Source organism: Colletotrichum graminicola (genome assembly GCF_000149035.1).
Source record: "Colletotrichum graminicola M1.001 genomic scaffold supercont1.17, whole genome shotgun sequence".
NCBI lineage: Eukaryota > Fungi > Ascomycota > Sordariomycetes > Glomerellales > Glomerellaceae > Colletotrichum > Colletotrichum graminicola.
This window is the reverse complement of record NW_007361021.1, coordinates 74,749-92,939: the sequence shown is the minus strand read 5'-3', so window position 1 is coordinate 92,939 and position 18,191 is coordinate 74,749. Positions and strand designations below refer to the sequence as shown.

General features: G+C 54.7%; 5 protein-coding genes and 1 non-coding gene across 6 annotated transcripts; 5 read left to right on the top strand and 1 right to left on the bottom strand.

Annotated features, from left to right (window-relative positions):
• Positions 1-583: 583 nt before the first annotated feature.
• On the top strand, positions 584-2,845 carry GLRG_05065 (HSF-type DNA-binding protein; the record flags this gene model as incomplete). Its single annotated transcript, XM_008095750.1, has 2 exons — positions 584-1,011; positions 1,108-2,845. The coding sequence occupies 2 exons, from the start codon at positions 584-586 to the stop codon at positions 2,843-2,845; spliced, it is 2,166 nt and encodes a 721-aa protein (XP_008093941.1).
• Positions 2,846-4,445: 1,600 nt separating this feature from the next.
• On the bottom strand, positions 4,446-5,046 carry GLRG_05064 (cyclophilin type peptidyl-prolyl cis-trans isomerase/CLD; the record flags this gene model as incomplete). Its single annotated transcript, XM_008095749.1, has 2 exons — positions 4,446-4,871; positions 4,969-5,046. 2 exons carry the CDS (start codon positions 5,044-5,046, stop codon positions 4,446-4,448), a joined length of 504 nt encoding a protein of 167 aa, XP_008093940.1.
• Positions 5,047-6,202: 1,156 nt separating this feature from the next.
• Positions 6,203-8,059, top strand: GLRG_05063 (major facilitator superfamily transporter; the record flags this gene model as incomplete). Its single annotated transcript, XM_008095748.1, has 6 exons — positions 6,203-6,234; positions 6,303-6,474; positions 6,533-6,724; positions 6,778-7,066; positions 7,100-7,959; positions 8,012-8,059. The coding sequence occupies 6 exons, from the start codon at positions 6,203-6,205 to the stop codon at positions 8,057-8,059; spliced, it is 1,593 nt and encodes a 530-aa protein (XP_008093939.1).
• A 1,448-nt stretch (positions 8,060-9,507) lies between these two features.
• Positions 9,508-10,464, top strand: GLRG_05062 (uncharacterized protein; the record flags this gene model as incomplete). The annotated part of the gene is made up of 1 exon (XM_008095747.1): positions 9,508-10,464. The coding sequence occupies one exon, from the start codon at positions 9,508-9,510 to the stop codon at positions 10,462-10,464; it is 957 nt and encodes a 318-aa protein (XP_008093938.1).
• Positions 10,465-13,763: 3,299 nt separating this feature from the next.
• On the top strand, positions 13,764-13,872 carry GLRG_13124. Its single transcript has one exon. It is a non-coding gene; the product is annotated as a tRNA-Leu (tRNA).
• Positions 13,873-14,706: 834 nt separating this feature from the next.
• On the top strand, positions 14,707-16,179 carry GLRG_05061 (tRNA splicing endonuclease subunit; the record flags this gene model as incomplete). Its single annotated transcript, XM_008095746.1, has 1 exon — positions 14,707-16,179. The coding sequence occupies one exon, from the start codon at positions 14,707-14,709 to the stop codon at positions 16,177-16,179; it is 1,473 nt and encodes a 490-aa protein (XP_008093937.1).
• Between the last annotated feature and the right edge of the window lie 2,012 nt (positions 16,180-18,191).

Below are 18,191 nucleotides of genomic sequence, written 5' to 3'. Positions count from 1 at the left end.
TTCCCTCCACAATAGACTTCCTTTGCGAAAGCTTCCATCGCACTCCTGACGATTGAGTCAGGCCTCCCCAGCTTGCCTTTCAATCCCCTGCCGTCACATAGAGACGGAGTCACGGACGGCGACTAGACGACGACATCGACGACGTATATAGGCCCGCGGCCGTACCCATTCACCACGCCTTCCACCCGGCGCGCCTTTCTGGCGACGACGTTTCCCCGATTCCAACCAGTCTTGGTTTTGCGCATACAATAAGCGCCTATCCCGATTCCATCGGCGCCGTTCCGAACCGCTTCGTCCGTCGTTGCTTCCCATTATCGACAGCCGCCTCCAGCACGCGGTTTGTCTGCTCTCGGAGAGGCTGTACACGGCAACCTGCAGCCTGCCTCCACCCACCAACAAACGAGCCTTACTGAGTAGGACATCCCCGCGGTTGCTATCGCCTTCGTCTCGAGGCTCTGCTTAGCCGGCGACTAGGCCGACACAAAACGGACTTCTTCGCCTCAGCACATACCCACTCAAACACATGCATATTCCCAAGTCTTCCAACACTCGAAAGCGACCAGCGCCAGGAACCGCACCCACCATGCCGATGCCCCAAGTGCAACAGCCCTCATTTCCCAGTCCAACGGGTGACCAGTTCCTGCGATGGGGAGGAGCGGCGGATGCAAATGGCCTCGTTGACGGAACCGGGGCCCCGGCCATCAGTCCGTATGGCATTGTCCCCGGCCAGCAACAGCCGTTCGTGCAGCCTACACCAAGCCCTAACAATGCCCTTGCACGGAGGCAAATAAACAGAGCGCTCGTTCCCACTGGCGTGAGGCAGAGCTTCGACCCGCCGACTGACCCTTGGTCCTTTGGCGGTGAAGACTCTGCACTCTTGCAGCAACAAGCAAACGGAAACATGGCCGACACCGACAACATCGAGGTCTTGGAGGAGATGGCCAGGAAGGCCATGAGAGAGGCACAGCAGAAGCGGAAGCAGATCCCGCCCTTCGTGCAGAAATTGAGCAGGTCAGTAGGAGGCTCCACCTCTCAAACACGCCATGAAGGCGCCTTTGGGAGGCGGGAAAATCGCAAACAAGACCCTGCATACTGACATGTGCTAAGCTTCCTGGACGATGACAAGAATTCGGAGCTCATTCGGTGGTCTGAGAAAGGCGACTCTTTCATCGTCCTCGACGAGGATGAGTTTGCCAAGAAGCTGATCCCGGACCTCTTTAAGCACAACAACTATGCTTCTTTCGTGCGGCAGCTCAACATGTACGGCTTCCACAAGCGTGTCGGCCTGTCGGACAACTCGATGCGCGCAAGCGAGCGGAAGAACAAGAGCCCTAGCGAGTACTCGAACCCGTTCTTCCGACGAGGTCACCCGAACCTCCTCTGGCTCATTAACAAGCCGAAGGGCGGCAACAAGGGCAAGAAGGGCAACAAGAACGCCGAGGTCGAGGGCGACAGCGAGGAGGATGCTGTCATCACTGAAGACACAGTGGGCCAAGGCTTCGGGGCTACCAGTGCCCCTGCTAGCAAAGCCTTGCCACCCTCTGGCGACATGCCTCTTCAGAAGAAGGAGATGGTGCTGATTCGCGAAGAGCTGGCCAAGGTGCGGGAGCAACAACGGATGATCATGACGGCCATCCAACGGATCCAACAAGATAACTCCGCGTTGTATCAGCAAGCCGTCGTTTTCCAGAGCCAGCACGATCGCCACCAGAACTCGATCAACGCCATCTTGAACTTCTTGGCCAATGTCTTCAGGAAGACACTTGAAGACCAAGCCGGACCCCAAAGTGTCAACGACCTTCTGGCGAGCATCATCCCGAACAGCAACAGCGCCAACTCGGTTCCGCAAGGAAGCGTCGTCGACTTGGGTGAATACGTCCAAGCAGCGCAAAACTCGGCCAGTAACAACAACATGAATCTTGCCAAACGTAGGCATGCGATTCTGCCTGCCATGCCTAATGGACGTACCAACACAGTCTCGCCACCTCCGGCTGCCGATTCATCCACCCCTCAGCCGTACAATCGCGAGATGGGCACGGTTACGGAGCTATACGATACCCCCCCTGGCGATCAGACCTCGCCCAGCAACTATCTGGCGCAAGAGCTCGAGACCAATCCCCACGAGAGCATGATGAAGATCATCCACGATACCAACGCCAACAACTCATCCGGCATTGACCTCCCTCACGTTGTCAACAACACGCCTGCAACGATGAGCAATGACCAGCGGAACAAGATGCTCAACGCAATGGCTGGTCGGTCGGCAACACCCTCCACCAATGCTCCCCGGTCTGCCAACCCCTCAGTCTCGGCCTCTCCCAATCCGCCCGCACCGTCAGTCACCGCGACCCCCGAGACGCCGCCTCCTGTGCCTGCTACTTCGGGTCTTTCACTTTCACCCATTATGGGTTCCGCCGCGCCGCCACCTTCACTGCAACAGATCAACTTCAACCAGGAAGATCTTGCGGCTCTGCATCGCATGCAAGAAGAGCAGGCCGCTAAGCTGGACCACCTCTCGAACATACTTGGGCCACTCAGCCCGTCAGGTCGCATACCCGGCATCAGCGAGAATGGAAACGTGAACGGCTACTTTGACGGCGATCTAGACATTGACCAGTTCCTCAATCCCGACGCTTTCCAGGGTGACAATGCCTACCCCGGCGTCAACTTCAATGGTGACGGGAACGACTTCAACTTCACTCTTGACGGATCTGTCCCTAACAACGGCGGCACTGACGTCAACAGCACGCCGAGCTCTACCGCAACCGAGGATATTCCGCGGAATGATTTGGACGGGCTCAATGGAAGCCCTGGCCGCGGTAACAAACGGCGACGGGTAGGCTAATGACTGATGAAAGGAAGGACTATCTGTCTACTGGTATCTTTACATGACTTTCCTTTTTGGGCAGCACCAAACGGTTTGGTGTACGGTCTTGAATCATATTTTCTTAATGACACAAAACGGCGGTGGGCATTTTGTTTTCTTCCGCTTTTTATCCTCTCTCGTTTCTGGCAGATGTTGGGAGGCGGTTGGTTTCGTTGCTTGCGTGGGAAGAGCATGATATCCAGAAAAATTGCCGTTTTCTCTTTTTTCTTTTTTCCTCCTTCTTTTTTCTTCCTCATGCTAGTCTGGGAACAAGGCGGTGTTTGGGCAGAAGGGGGGAGGTGGGGAGTTACGTTGAGGGAAACAAACACAACAGCACGTATGCCCCCGATGAGCGAGTAAGTGGTTCGCTCGCTAGACTCTCAACTCAGGCACGAGTATGAGAGAGAATAAAGCACCCCGGGACGGGTTTTCCCTGCAGAGCTAGACTTGCCGCTTCTAATGGTGACTCTCTCAACGCCGGTCTTGACCAACGATGCATGCCTGCCTGGGTCGAAAGTGAATTGCCGTGGTTTGCGTCATGTGTCCGGGAAAGCACTGGTTGGTCGAGTGCGAACTCATTTTGTGTTCGTTCGTCAACATTCCAGCATGAAACGACATCAGACATTTGCGGGCACTGAGATCGACTACGGCAGGGCACGCCGCACGGCCGTGTCGTCGTTGTTACTTCACAACGGGCAACAGTCGAGGTTCGTAGGCAAACTCATCACCATCTGCGACACCTGTGACGACTGCAGTTGTAAGGGGAGAGAGGATAAACGGCCAAGGGGGTGGGCACCAACGCGATCCTGATTCCTCTTCTTGCATCATCTTGATGGGCTTTCCAGGCCGCTTCAAACGACTTGTGGGGCTTGCAACGAATACCTAACACTACATGGCTACGTAAGAATCCGGTCAGCCCTGACGGCTGTTCTGGCGGCTTGGGCGGATCAAGGTTCGCCGTTGCAGATACCGAAACCCGAAGAGCCGCTTGCAGTCGTTCCTCCTTTCTCGGCCAGACCATTCCCAAGGTCCTATGATCCCGGAGCGGCGGCGGCGGCGGCGGCGGCGGTACGGTATGGTACGGGTGGGGTGAGAGGTTTGGATTCAACGCGGGGTTATATCATCGGCGAGTCGTCACGGGGATGCTTTGATTCGCTCGGTGGGCGTCCTGAGCGGCGAGAGGAATGCCCCACCCCCAGGGGCTCGCATGAACGCGTCGACACAGAGGCTTGCCGGGAGGTAAGTATGGGGGGTCCGTCGAAGATTGAGAAGCAGGAGCCGGCGTGCATCGGTGGGCTGTAGTCGGTGACGTTACCGTGACCACGGCTTGACGATCGCATCGCATCACCCCTCGCCGGTGATGGTTTGGCAAATCGTCGACGTTGCTTCAACTTTGTTTTTCTTTTCTCCCCCCAGAGATGTGTCAAGTCTACAGCTCGTCAGTATAATACGACCCCCGATGAGGTGAATTTGACGTACGTGTATCATGCGAGCGGCAAAAAAGTCCAAGGGGGTCGTTCCTTCAGTCTCCTTTAATTCATGTAATCCCCCCAGGCAGTCAGTCTTCCGGTCGGCCTCCTCAGCCAGCAAGCGGGTTCGCGTGGACAGTAACCCTCTCGATCTTTATGGGCTCCTTGGGCCGGTTCTTCCGGTCGACCTCGACGGCCTCGATCCGATCCAGCGTCACCATGGCCTCGTCGCCGATGACGCGGCCGAACACAGTGTTCAGCCCGTCCAGATGGGGCGCCTTGTCGAAGAGAAAGAAGAACTGCGAGCCGTTGGTGCCGGGCCCCTTGTTGGCCATGGAGACGATGCCGCGCGCCGAGTGCTTCAGCGCGGGCCGGATCTCGTCCTCAAAAGTGCCGCCCCAGATGGAGCGGCCGCCCTTCGGGTTTTCGGGCGGGGAGGGGTTCGCGGGGCCGCCGGTCTGGGCCATGAACTTGGGGATCAGGCGGTGGATCGGAGAGTCGTCATAGTAGTGCGATGCGCAGAGAGCGAGGAAGTTCTGGGCACGTCGTTGCGGTTAGTCCTTTCTGCGGCGGTGGGATGTGTGTGAGACAGCTGCATTTTGGGAGGGAGAATGTGCACGCCTGCTTACTTACCTCTGCTGTCTTGGGGACGCTTTCGCACAAGACTTCGATCTTTAGATCGCCCAAGGTCGTGTGCAGTGTGACGGACATCTTCCTTCGTCTTTTCTGGCTTACCGGGATCGCGGAATCGAGATCGAATCGTCTGGACGGCGTTGGACGACTTTAAAGCACACGCCTGAATCGCCGACAGCTTTGTTGCTGGAGCTGTATGCGATCCAGACTTCCGATTGGACCAATCCATATGTGCCGTAGGCGGTGTGGGGACTTGAGGTCATCGGGTAACCTTGACTCGGAACAATTCCAATTCCACTCCTGTACAACTGCTACGTATAAGCTCGAGTCTACGACAGCAAACAACCCAAGGAACTGTCCATAAAGCTTGCAATAGCCACCTTGCCTTGGCACCGGAAGTTTGTGGTTTTCTTGTCAACTCTTCAACTGCGTTCCCATTGTTCGTTCCCATCGGTTGTCCTCATCGAGCGAGCATTGTATGGTCTTATTTTGAGTTTCCATCTCTATGCCTGGTGGCCCGTAATCGGTACCTCAGACTGCTTGATGTTAAGGTTTCTTGGAAGCCCATCATGTTAGGGGCCAAGCTCTGGCCCAACTACCGGCACGTGTATGATGTGCGGGGTCCGCGAAACCGGGCGAAATAGCGGAAGACATGGACACCGCGTCCGCCGTTGAGCTCGAGGCCACTTGCTGTCCTGCGGCACGTCCGTGAGCTCTTTGAGCCATTAACTCTATTCGGAAGAATGTTTCAAGCGTGTTCGGCGAGCTCGGGGTCTGTGTGCGGCGCGGCCAATCTCCTCCTCCCTTTGCATTGTGCCGATAGGCGTCCGATGATGGCGTGTCTTAGCGAGCGAGGCGTGTTCGGGAAGCCCGCGGCGACACCGTCCAAAGCTGCCTGGAAAACTGCCATCATATTTGTATGACATAGGCTCCTGCTTAGGACGATGACGAGAGTCTAGGGGCGCGCGCGCGCAACACCATTTAGGGACGGGCAGTCAGGAAACATGCGGCGGATTATTGTATATAGGACTGACGTGCCTTTAAGCTTAATTAGACAGGTCGATCCTGCAGAATCCGGTGCAAAGTGGGCAGTGGTACAAACAAAGAAAGCATGACATTTGTCGATTTCATTCGAGACACGACCGCATGGAAGGTGGCTCGCGTGGTAACGAGAGGCAGATCTCCTGCGTTCCAGTACTTTGACGAGCGATATCCTTTGATACGCCGGCGTTATATGGAAAAGGGTTCCAGTCCAAATGGCTCTAGGTGAGTGTAAATACAGGCTTGCAGTATATGGGGGAAAGACAGTCTAACGTGGCCACCCTCGATATCAGATTATCTTATGTGTCGAGGCATACCGAGGTCCAGGGTTTCTCATCAGAGTCTGAAAAAGGCATAGGCAACACCTTTGCCAGCCAGACGATAAGCCGCACGACGTGGGAGAAATACGGGATTGAGAACCGCACGGATTTGCATCTTGTCGAGTTCTTGCCAAACGATCCAGAGGTAGTTATGATGGCGTTCCACCCACGCCCTTCACTTGATTGCTAAATCAAAAGGGCAGAATCCGCGAAACTGGTCCGACCTGAAGAAGATCCTTGTAAGTTTTCAACTATGCCTTCTCGTCGTCGCTGTGTACGCGGGGGCGTCCATCTACACCGTTGGCACCCAAGGCGTCCAGGTGCGCTTTGGCGTCTCCGACACCGTCGCCCTCTTGGGATTGACGGTTTTTGTACTGGGATATGGACTTGGTCTCGTAAGTACTCCTCTCAGCGCTCCCGGCTCCCATGCAGCACTGATCGAACAAAGATGATATGGAGCCCGCTCTCTGAGGTCCCCCAGATAGGTCGGAACACCATCTTCATCCCCGCCCTCGTCATCTTCATTCTCGCCCAGGTCCCAACCGCGCTGGCCACCAGCATCGGCATGCTCCTGATATTCCGATTCATCGCCGGTTTCTTCGGATCCCCGATCCTGGGGGCCGGGGACGGCATCCTCACGGACATGTACGAATCGCGGAAGCACATGTACGCCATGGTGGGCTTTGCGCTTGTTGGCATCTGCGGGCCTACATTAGGCAAGTCCAAGCTCCATTTCCGTATGTTGTGTTACTGATCTAACGAGCCGGCAGGCCCCATCATTGGAGGTTTCGCCGTACAGGCCAAAGGATGGCAATGGACCATGTGGATCGTCTGCTGGGCCAGCACCCTTGTCCTCGTAGTCCTGGTCTTGTTCCTCCCCGAGACGAGCGCCGAAAACATCCTTTACCGGCGAACGATGCGGCTTCGCAGGGTCACCGGCGACCTTGGTTTTGTCTGCGAGGCCCAGCTCAAGGCTGACAACACACGGGGCGTCGAGCTCCTCAAGGCGCACCTCATCCGGCCCTTTACGCTGGTGCTTACGGATCCTGCCGTCTTCTTTCTCAACCTGCACAGCTCGTTCACGTATGGGTTCATGTACATCTGGTTCGAGTCCCTGCCGCTGGCCTACAAGGAGGTATACCACTTTGACATCGGAACGGCGACTCTTGCTTTGCTGGGTCTTATCGTCGGCGTGCTAGTCGTCATTCCTCCGTTCTTCCTCTACTACCGGTTACGTATCGAGCCCAAGTATGCCCGCAACGGCAAAGTCAAGCCGGAAAAGCATCTTCATCCTGCCATGCTTGGAAGCTTGCTCTTACCAGGCAGCCTGGTCTGGTTCGGGTGGACCGCGAGGCCCTCGATCCACTGGGCGGTCCCCATAGCCGGCTCGTCACTCTTCACAGCCGGCGCTCTGCTGTTGTACATTTCTATTCTGAACTACCTCGCGGAGTCGTACCCGAAGCACATAGCTTCCGTTCTTGCCGGGAACGAGCTGTTCGCCAGCATGTGCGGAGCAACTTTCCCCCTGCTCATCCCGTCAATGTTCCACAAGTTTGGCGTCCTCGGGTCGAGCATGATCTTGGCCATAGTCGCCATGGCATTCGTGCCTATCCCCTATGTAATCGCCATGGTAAGAACCCTTTCGGGCGCCGTATATACGAATTAAGCTAACTATATGGCAGCGGGGCCCCAAGCTCAGGAAGCGTAGCACTTACGCTGCGAAAGGATGATGAGATATGAAAGCATGTTGATAGATGGTGCGAGATGAAGAAGACACAATGAGAGCATTTTGCCATGTGGCCTTGGAAGAACAACTCGGCAGAGCTACCCAATGATGGTATTCTTGACTGTCTATAAAGAGGCAGCTACAACCCTGTTATCATAGATGAGCACCACCGAGTTAGAGCCAAGCATGATTTACCCAGACGCAGGACCCGCGTTTTCAGCCAAATGCTCCATAAAACACAAGAGAACGAAAGGAGTGTTGGTAATAACTGCTCCGGCCCAAGCCCATATGTCAGTGGGAATGTATCATGCAGCAGCCGGCGTTAATTGTCGTCGGTCTACTTGGCCTCAAAATTTTAGGAGCAGAGAAGGAAACATCCAAGTAGAGGCCGGGGTACCAAATTCGTCGCTCTTTCCTGTTAATCAGAAACTCACCACTTGTCTTGTAGACAACCTACTACCAACCTTCTCTTACCTTTCATTTTTTTTTCCTCTTGTCAACCCTTTTCTTACACACACACACACACACTTGTTCTCTCCCTCTCTCGCTTTCTCTCTCTCTTGACTGATTCGATTCATCACGGTCGATTGGGCTTTGGCAGTCAATTTCATTATTTTTCGGACTCTTCAACTTCTCATATGGTAGCACAACCCCCCGCTGATTGAAAATCGGGTTTTCCGCCGACAATTTGACAACCGTCGACCTCCCACGAAGAAATCTCCGTTTGACGCCAGCGAGACGATCAACATCACTACCCCGAAGCAGTACCTTAACCAGCCTGAGAAGCAGGGATCGTCAATCCCTAGGCACACCCCCGGTAGCAATGGCAACCACCCTCTTCACCCAACCAGCTTGGTCAACCTAGATCCAATCGACACCTTGTCGAGATAGCTGGCCCTCTGCCACACGAGCGTGCTCTCCACTCGTGACTACACCTCCGACCAACTCACCACTTATTACAGGCAGATACTCAATTCTAACTAGGTAAGTCAGATACACCAAGTTAACATTGCTTTTCGTCTGCTTACAGGTGTCCCATTTAGTTCTCATCAACGGCAACTTCCTACCTTCCTTGACCCATAGTCACCTACCCACCTACTACCCCCTTCGCTCCTTCCTCTGTCTTCACTTTCCTCCACCTTCAGTAATTCTCTTCCATCTCTTTCTTTTCCAATCCAGGAGAACGGTTCCTTCCTCAGGCCCTGTGGGTGAGGGCTCCCCCACAGGCCGCCTACAACACTCCTTTTTCTTTTCAACAACCGACTTCTCTACTTGTCTTCCATCCTCACCCATCCTCCATCCTCACCACCTCATCTCCCATTCACAATCTCAACGGCATTGCCTACGGACATGACGAGAACCTTTCGCGATCTGAATGACTACGCTACAGAGGCTACACCCAGCCGTCCATACCGAGAACTGGACGAATCAATCGAGCAATGTCCTGCAAGCATGACGTTCTACGCCGGTGGCCCAGGATCAGGAAAGACAACCTGGGGCATTCGACTTCTCCGCACACTAGGCAGGTACAACGCAGCATGCTCGGTCCACAGCAACGACCTCTGTGACGACGCGGCAAACAAACTGGGAGCCACATGCCGGAACTCCAGAGTCGCTAGAGCATACAGGCACGAACGCATGCTCCGCGCATTGACGGGACAGCTCGAATACAGTCAAGTGGTGCCTTCGACCATGAGCTCACAGTACTCCCAAGCGCAGCGACAAGTGATCAGGACTGTCACGGACATCGAAGACACAGCCAGACAGGAAAACCCACTCGCCCGTGCGGACTCACTTGTCAGCCTCGCTCTGTCAATCGCGAAGAATAACCCAGACTTTGATGAGTTCAACGCACTGAGAACCAGCGCCCGCAAGACAGACGAAGAACTCAGCCGCCTCACCATTGAAGCCAACCGACTGCTTGCATACGCACTCGTCCAAGTCAACATCCTCGTGGGCACCCCGGTCGCATTGGGCTCCATCGCACGCGCATCCAAGCTTGAGCATAAAGACCTAGGTAGATGGAACCCGCACATCATCTTCATGGACGAAACCGGTCGAATGCCTGAATCCCAATTCTACATTCCCATGGCCTTTTTCAAGCCAACCTGGGTCATCGCAGCAGGGGATACGCAGCAGTTCAAACCGATGTCAAAGAGCATGGACTTGAATGGTGAGAGGGAGACAGGCTTCAACCTTCGAAGCATCATCGCTAAAGTCCAGACCGAGCAACTTCTCGGCAGACCCATTGATCAGCAACCTGACCCTGCCTACGATGATGAGATCAAGCACATTGACGAGGCTCAAACCATCGCTCAGTTCGAAGTCGGTCACGAAACTCAGACTCAGACCAACCGGAAGGAGAATGTTGATCAGGACTGGGAGACCGAGACCGATAGCCTTGATTAGTGATGCAAATCGTTGGAGGATTGCAATGCAATGAGGTCACCACGAGGAAGGACACAACGAGGAAGGACACAACGAGGAAGGACACAACGAGGAAGGACACAACGAGGAAGGACACAACGAGGAAGGACACAACGAGGACACACAACGAGGATGCTGTGATTCTTTTTTGGGAGGGGATTGTCAGGGCATATTCGCGGTGGAGAAATTGGGAACTGGGGATGACCAAGTAGGATAGCATGGGTGCCAAATGTCGTTGGCCACCTCGCTAGAGAGCTTAAACCTAGCATACCACTAATCTCACGCTATCGCTTTTTGTCCATTTGTTTCGTGCTGATTGAATCCCTCCCAGTGCCTGCATATCGACCAAGTGCAGACAAGCACTGCAGCCTTGGTCCTATTTTGACCAAGTGAATGCGGCAGACCACACAAGTACTGGCATCATTGGTTCGGACGCAGCGGTCCAGCTTATTTTCGACCAGCTTCTGTTGCTTGGTCAAGTGAATGCGGCAGACTATGCTAGTATTCGCAGTCCAGCAGGCCTTCATGTTACTACCAGCGTCAACGTCAGAATGTGGTGGTTTTTGAGGTAGTTTGCGAGGTAGAATAACATCGAATAATTTGATAGTCACTCTTTCTCCCTCCACGACTTCGAGGCTAGCTGGCTGACGACATGCTGATTGCTAATCATCCTCGATGGCCCTCAGCGGTTGGTCCTGCTAGACCGCATGTCATTGTGAGTTAACATTGCAGCACATCGGAAATGACGTTGTTACACCTATAATCATCCAAGACTTTCATGAATAATGGAAGCCCTAATGACACCTGAGGCGTGAGCAGCTAACATTGTCGGGTCAGAGTCTATGATATGACGCCTCATCCTCTTACGGTCGAACTCGGGACGAAACACTCTGGCCCTTTGGTTAAAGGTGTAGCCACGCATACAACTTTGCCTCTCCCCATTGGTCACTCAGGTAGCCACTCGGAAAAAAAGGTAAGTAAACGCATTGCCGCCGTAGTCGATATAGTAGTGAGTTGTAATGGCGGCTGGGTGAAGCGTGCTGAGGAATAAACACGGTACAAACATTGTGCCTGACAGGCTGGAATATGTACACCAGTATTCACGGTGGCCCTCACAAGTAGATGGTTCACAAATACGGAAGACAGTGTATCAGCCCACGCTATGGCGGCCCCGGCAAGCGCGGAAAGGCTCTTAGACTCGCCCGTTTACGTCAGCACTGAACACGCCGTATGGTCATGTTAGCTGTGAAGTTATTGGTTCCAGTGTGATTAGGATCAGCCAGGGCTTCCTGTTTGTCTCTGTTTAATTTCTGGCCTTCTCTCGGGCCTCCACTGTGTGCTTGGAGGGAGATGGGAGGGTGTGATCCCTCCGCTAGGTATCGGATAGCTGCAGCTGAAGGTTGGTCTATGTTGCTTGGATCTGACGTCGTAATGTAGGAATGAGTTAAGTGTGTATTAGGGTTGAAGTCAGCTACAACTAGACAAAGCGCAAGAACGTGAATAGATCATTGGAAAGGAGTCTATCAGCGACTGGGCGTAAGGACACCTCAAGAGACAACGCGCGCGCGCAAGCCGGCGTTCGGACGGGGGAGTGTCACGTGACGGCCAGGCCGGTGAGGTAGGCTTACAGAGGGCGTCGGGGCGGTCACAGAGCAGTAGAGACTCCGTGCACCAGACAGGCATATTAGCTCGTCTAGTGACGAGAGATTAGAGCTGATGGGTTGATAGTAGGTAATAAGCAAGGAAATATATAAGGAGTAAGGAGTGGGAAGTGGGAAAATAGGTAATGAGGAAGTAGGTAAAGGTGGGAAAGGTTGAAAAGGGTTTAAGAGAAGAAGGAAAAGGATGAGGCTCATGGAGGAGGAAAAGTGCCGAGCAGGATGGCCCGTTCGATTCTGTCCCAAGAAGGTAAAAGCTGTAAGATCGATCCTTCCATTTCGATCCTGACATGTCGCGAGTAAGCCATGACAAATGAGATGCCAAAGACTTTAACTAAAGAGTCTTCAGCGTAAGGTCCCGATGCTAAGCTTAACCTTAACCCAAAGGCCTCTCTTAGTTCTGACTGGGGTAGCTTGCTGTCAGAGGCGGTAAGTATCTAAGTGAAGAAGTCGACGGTAGGGGTCACTGAGCGAGGTGGATGTACGTAATAGCATTCAAATCTGGCTAACTGTAACTATCATGGGCATAGATAGCGGTTTTATCCCTCATCTAGATGACTAAAAGGGCTTTGCCAGTACCCAAGAACCTTGTCGCCAGTGCACCCCAAGCGACTGCAAACCCAGAGGTGACTCACTAGCTCCGGTTGAATTTGTAATACTGCGTCCGATAGATGCTTCCTGGCGTAATCAGGGCTAAAAGCATCTAAGGGAAGGGTCTCGCCACTTAACAGCCAAGCTCGGTCGGTACTGCTGTTGGTACTAAGTGGTATTATAATGGGTGCGTGTGCTGCGGTCGAGATCGTACGGCTGTCTGTCATAGAGGAGATGCACCTTGACCAGACCTCGCTGGTCCGGTCAGGGCTAAGGAGTCAAGGCAATAGGCAGGATGGTTGTTGTCACTGGAATAATGAAGTCGTGCTCAAAGGTGGGCAACTTGAAGGCGTCTTTTTCCATGATGTGTCTGTCTATCTACGGTTTCTGTTCAGTACTCGTTGCCCTAGCCCCAAAAATGGTAGACGGTATGTAAGGTAACCCCGTTTCAGAAAAGTCAAAAATCCTGTCCGTTCCATTGATTGTCTATTACAGGCTGGAATGCTTGCCTACCTGGCTTTAGGAGGTAAGACTGTGAAAGATTTGCTGAGGAGCCAGTGCCACTTTCTTAAAGTGGCATATCATGGCCGGACAGTAGTGCCGTGGGATCTCGTGTCGGAGTAGACAAAGTTGTCAAAGTCTTCCCTACAAATGCCAGAGTGCAAAGTTTAAACGTTTTTAAATTTCAGCAATTGACGCCGCTGCCAGAGCCTTAAAGTGCATTTCCAAAATGCTAGCAGCATTAATATCAGAGCAACCAGGTAGGTACCTAGGGCACGCTTTCTCCCCTTGCCTCTTTTCGTTCATCTCCCGCAGGGACCCACATTTCGGCACCGGCCTCGGATTTCGGACCCACCGAGCCAGTCCACCTGACCCACTTGGCAGAGACTGCCATTACCGCATTGGGACTAGCATATGCGGACATGGTTTTCCGTGATACTCAAACACGCCCCAACACCGGAAACGCTCTTCCACCCATCCAAGCCTACATATAATCAAAACATCCATCCCATCTCAACAAACAGATCAAAAGGTGGAGTGCCCGAGTGGTTATGGGGTTGCGTTTAGGCTTACGTAATCATTAAGATCACAATACCTCCGCAATGGGTCAACCGCGCGAGTTCGAATCTCGTCTCCATCAAGTCAATTTTTTGACTTTTTGTGTCGTCAGGGTTCGGGTGTTTTGCTGCGTCCCGCTGCATTATGAGTAGAATGTTTGGTCTTTTTGAGCCTTGTTCAGATCAATGAACAAAGTGTTTCTACTGTCAATGAGTTGGTGCTGCTATGTAAAGCCATGCATAGTATGTAGTTGCGAGATACTCAACCCGACCCGCCACTTACGAAGCGGCAAGTCAGTTTTTCAATGTTGATGCAGCAAGCGCGCCCTCCAGTCTCAGTTGATTGCGAATTGCGACATTGGTTCCCCTTGAAGTCGAATAAACCCTGTAGAGCATTGAGGGCTAATGCGGACTCCCAATACGCACTTGAGTCGGTCACATAGGGGGTATCAACAAATTCCGAACGTTCCGCCGTTATTTTCGAACCAGAGTAAAATCGACGCAAAGTCCCAAGTTGCAAAGAAGGTCAAGCAAAATCATGAGTGATTCATCTTCGTCACCTTGAATGTGCATGGCTGGATTTATGGTGTCAGCTTTCAGTGGTCCGAAGCCGACACTTTTGGTCCCAGCACGCTAAACAATGTAACTCCGATTGGCCAAAGCTTGCAAGCTCCTTTCCTCGCAGCAACCAACCTTGCTCGGGTGTTTTTTTTTTTTTTTAGAGGGGGCCATCTTGACCAGACTCACACCGTGTTGTCGACATGACTCCTACACCTCCCGCGCAGCCGACCGATATACTGCCGGACATGAACCAAAACTAGGCAAAGTCCCCATCGATCCTCCGACTATTAACATATAAGGAACAAGCGAAAAAGAAGAAAAAAAAACCCCAAGTCCGACTGCCAAAATCCGCCGGTATGCCTCTCGACGACGACGACAACCCTACGGCGGCGCCGGCCGCCCAGCTCCAAAACGACTCGGGCGCAGGCGACGAGGCCGAGGACGAAGGGCTCTTCGACATGCGGCTGTTCGCCTCCATGTTCAACAAGAAGGGCGTCGCGAGCCAGGCGGTGCGCAGGGGCCAGAAGGACTTTGAGTCGCACGGCACGCGCGCGCAGGAGGACGCCCTCGAGACGAGCAGACAGGTCATCGAGGAAGTGCTCTCGTATTCGCGCGTGCACCGCGACGCCTGGAGCAAGGGGTGGTACTTCCCCGACTACTGGGCCGAGACGCTGCGGGCCATCGAGGAGGACGGGGATGCGTCCGGGCTCGCGAGGCCTGAGTACCTGCAGGAGTTCCTGGCCGAGACGGGGCCGATGTACGCAAAGGAGCGGGTCGTGGTCGTCGAGGACCTCAAGGGCACGCAGGCCAAGTCGATGGGCCGGGTCATCAGGGGGCTCAAGGCGCCGAGGCCAGCGGTCGGGAAGCTGTGGCTCCTGCCCGAGGAGGCGCTGTTCCTCGTTGAGAGGGGCAGCCTGGACCTCTGGTGGCCGTTCCGGGAGCTGAAAGATGTCTTGCCGCCACCGTTGGAGGGCAAGGCCGCGGAGGAACACGTGCACGATCCAGAAAAGACGAAGGCGGGCCCGGAAGAGGACTCGGATGACGAATTCGAAACCGGCGTGCCACTGAGCTTACAGGCCGCATACGCGTTCTTCATCGGTCTGGACGGCGAGCGGGGGAAGATTACGCTTCCGAAATATCAAGTCTACTCTCACCTCCGGCGGTTGGGATACTACGTCCAGCGCGCGCCGCCCGACGCGGTCGATGCCGCGCCTCGACGGCCACAGCCCGCACGGAAGTCGCTATGGCAGTGGCTCGTCTCCCTCCTGGACAGGTCCGCGCCCGCGCCGCCGCCCTACGGGCCCCTCGTCAGGCCGGGCGTCTACCGCCAGTACACGCACGTCTACAAACAGCTGGAGCTCCTGGCGCGGTACCAGCCATCGCCGACGGCGCAGGAGCCGGCGGCGCCCGAGGACCCGTACAAGGTGCACTGGCACGTGTGGAAGCCGTCGAAGCACCCGAACCTGCGCGTGACGGACCTGCCGCCGCCCGACATCCGGATCGCCGTCGCCGACGCGCGCGACGACGCGGTGCCGTCGTTAGAGGAGGTGGCGGCGCTGCTGGACTCGACGCCGTACGACCCGCCCGACCCGAAGACGATGGGCGGGCCGGGACGGTTGTACCAGAGGCTCAGGCACGGGCACCGCAACGTGCTGATCGCGGTCGTGGACCGCGGGCTGGTGAACTTTATGAGGTTCGGGCAGGCGGCGTTCGGCGAGGAGAAGCTGTACGAGCGGTTCGACAACCGGGGCGGGATCCGCGGGGGCAAGAGGGGTGGCAGGGGCGGACGGGGGAGAGGGGGCGGAAGGGGAAGGGGGCGTGGCCGGTGAAGCGAGTGGCTGAACCTCGGAACTCCGGAACGGTGTGGTGTGTGTGTGTGTGTGTGTGTGTGTGTGTGTGCGTTGCAAGAGCGGACGGCGTTCACGGGGATACCCAAACGAACATGTATAGAATCAAAAACACAACTAGAGAGCTTCGCGGCTCTTGGCAGGGGCCTGGCTTGGCTGGTAGGGATCTACGCTGTCGAGCCAAATGCACACGGCATTAAAATTAAAATAAAATCAAATAGAATAAAAGGAACGACCGTACCACAAATCCTGTCTCCGAGAAGCAGTTTCAACCCGGGAGTCTTGTTGGGTCCGAGATCCTCCCGACTTTGCCAGCAACTCGACTTGCGAGCTATGCATGGTATGCTGCCTTGTGCTAGTCATTGCCATTCCAGTGTGTGTGTGGCTACAGTCGTGTGTAAAGTGTCAGTGAGCCCAGACCTTTTACACGTGGCTATATACCCAGCCAGAGTTGCGACACAGGCGAGTTAAGACTAAATGCAAAGTCAAATATGGATCCGGGCTCACGCTGCACGATCTGTTGCACAACTTACTCGCCATCAACTCTCAGATAGGCCACCGGCAACTAAACCAAAGTATGGCCGCGGAGATCCGACGTCGTCCGTATAGGCTCTCGAGACCTGGTAGTAGCGTCAAACAAGGCAAGGAAGGAGGGGGGGGGGGGGGGGCGGGAGAGGGTCCTTTGGGGCTTGGTAAATAAAGCCCGGTCCTGGGCGGACGCGCAGGCGGTTTGTCGGGCAGAGTGAAAAGAAGAAACCCACGACGGGCTCCGCGGACGACCTGGGAGGACCCCCCCAATACCACTCCAAGATCTCGGTGGTATGCCCCGTGCTCCAGAGAAGGGTAATATATAGGGCGCACAAAGGAGTCGTCCGCTTCGACAAGTATCAAGGTAGCGGTGGCTTTATAGGCCGCTTATAGCTGAACTCTCGGTACGTTTTGTGTCTCCCCGTTGTCAAGGGTGTGCCTCTCTGGGTCGCAAGTGCTGTCTACACGTATACCAGTCTGCAGGGAACCGTTCAACGGAGCAGGGGATATAAACGAGGAAGGCGGCATATGTCTACCAGCATCGAGTGGCATATTCACAGCGTCATTGACAACGACGCGAGACCCCGATGGGTTCCGGACGATAGGACGGTTGTCGGAGCCGGAGTGGGGGCTGCGTGGTGTGGGGACATGGACATGTCGTCGGCGGCCCATATCAGTAGCAAAACACCTGTGCAATACGTGAGAGTGAGACAGCATATCAATGTTGCACGGCTGCTGAGGGGGGTATATCTATTGGAGCCATGTACAGTTCCGTACTAAAGTACTGATACAAGGCGCGGTCTCTCTCGAGGTCGCGCAGGTACACAATATTAACCGTACACGGCCATGTATAGTGCTGTGCAATGTTGACGAGGGGGGGGGCTCAACTCTGCTGTCACATGAAAGCAACGACCGGAAGGCCAAAACAAGGTTGGTGTATGCAAAGCTGGGGCGGGAGATGTGGCGCATGGGGGGAGGGAGGGAGATGCAAAGCATCGGTTTTTGGTTCAAGCCGGCGATTTGTCAAAACGCAGTCGGCAAGTAACATCCCAGGGTGGTAGCAGATGTTGGTTGGCATATGTTTGGTCGTGGAAACGGCGGCATTAGTGTGGCCCGAAGGATTTCCCGAGAAGCGAAAGCGCGGGGGAAGAGTCATATCGCGGTGAGACAAGCTGGGCGATGGAAGGACCGGTGAGAAGATGGACAGGGCCGCCAGAGTAAATCCTTATCCGTACTTACTCACAGGACGAAGGAAGCTGACCGCAAGAGCGCCTCAACAGGAATCCTTGCTAGATCGGCCGTCAGGGACGGGGTAGGTTGAGTTTTGTCGGGGCGCATGTCTGCCTCTCTTTCATACGGTATATACGAGTTGACGGCGGCGCCGAGCGATAAGTGAAGCAACGCCTCGCAGGGGACCGCATATGCAAGTCCCGCCGGCCAGTCAATCAAGCCGCAGGCCACAGGGC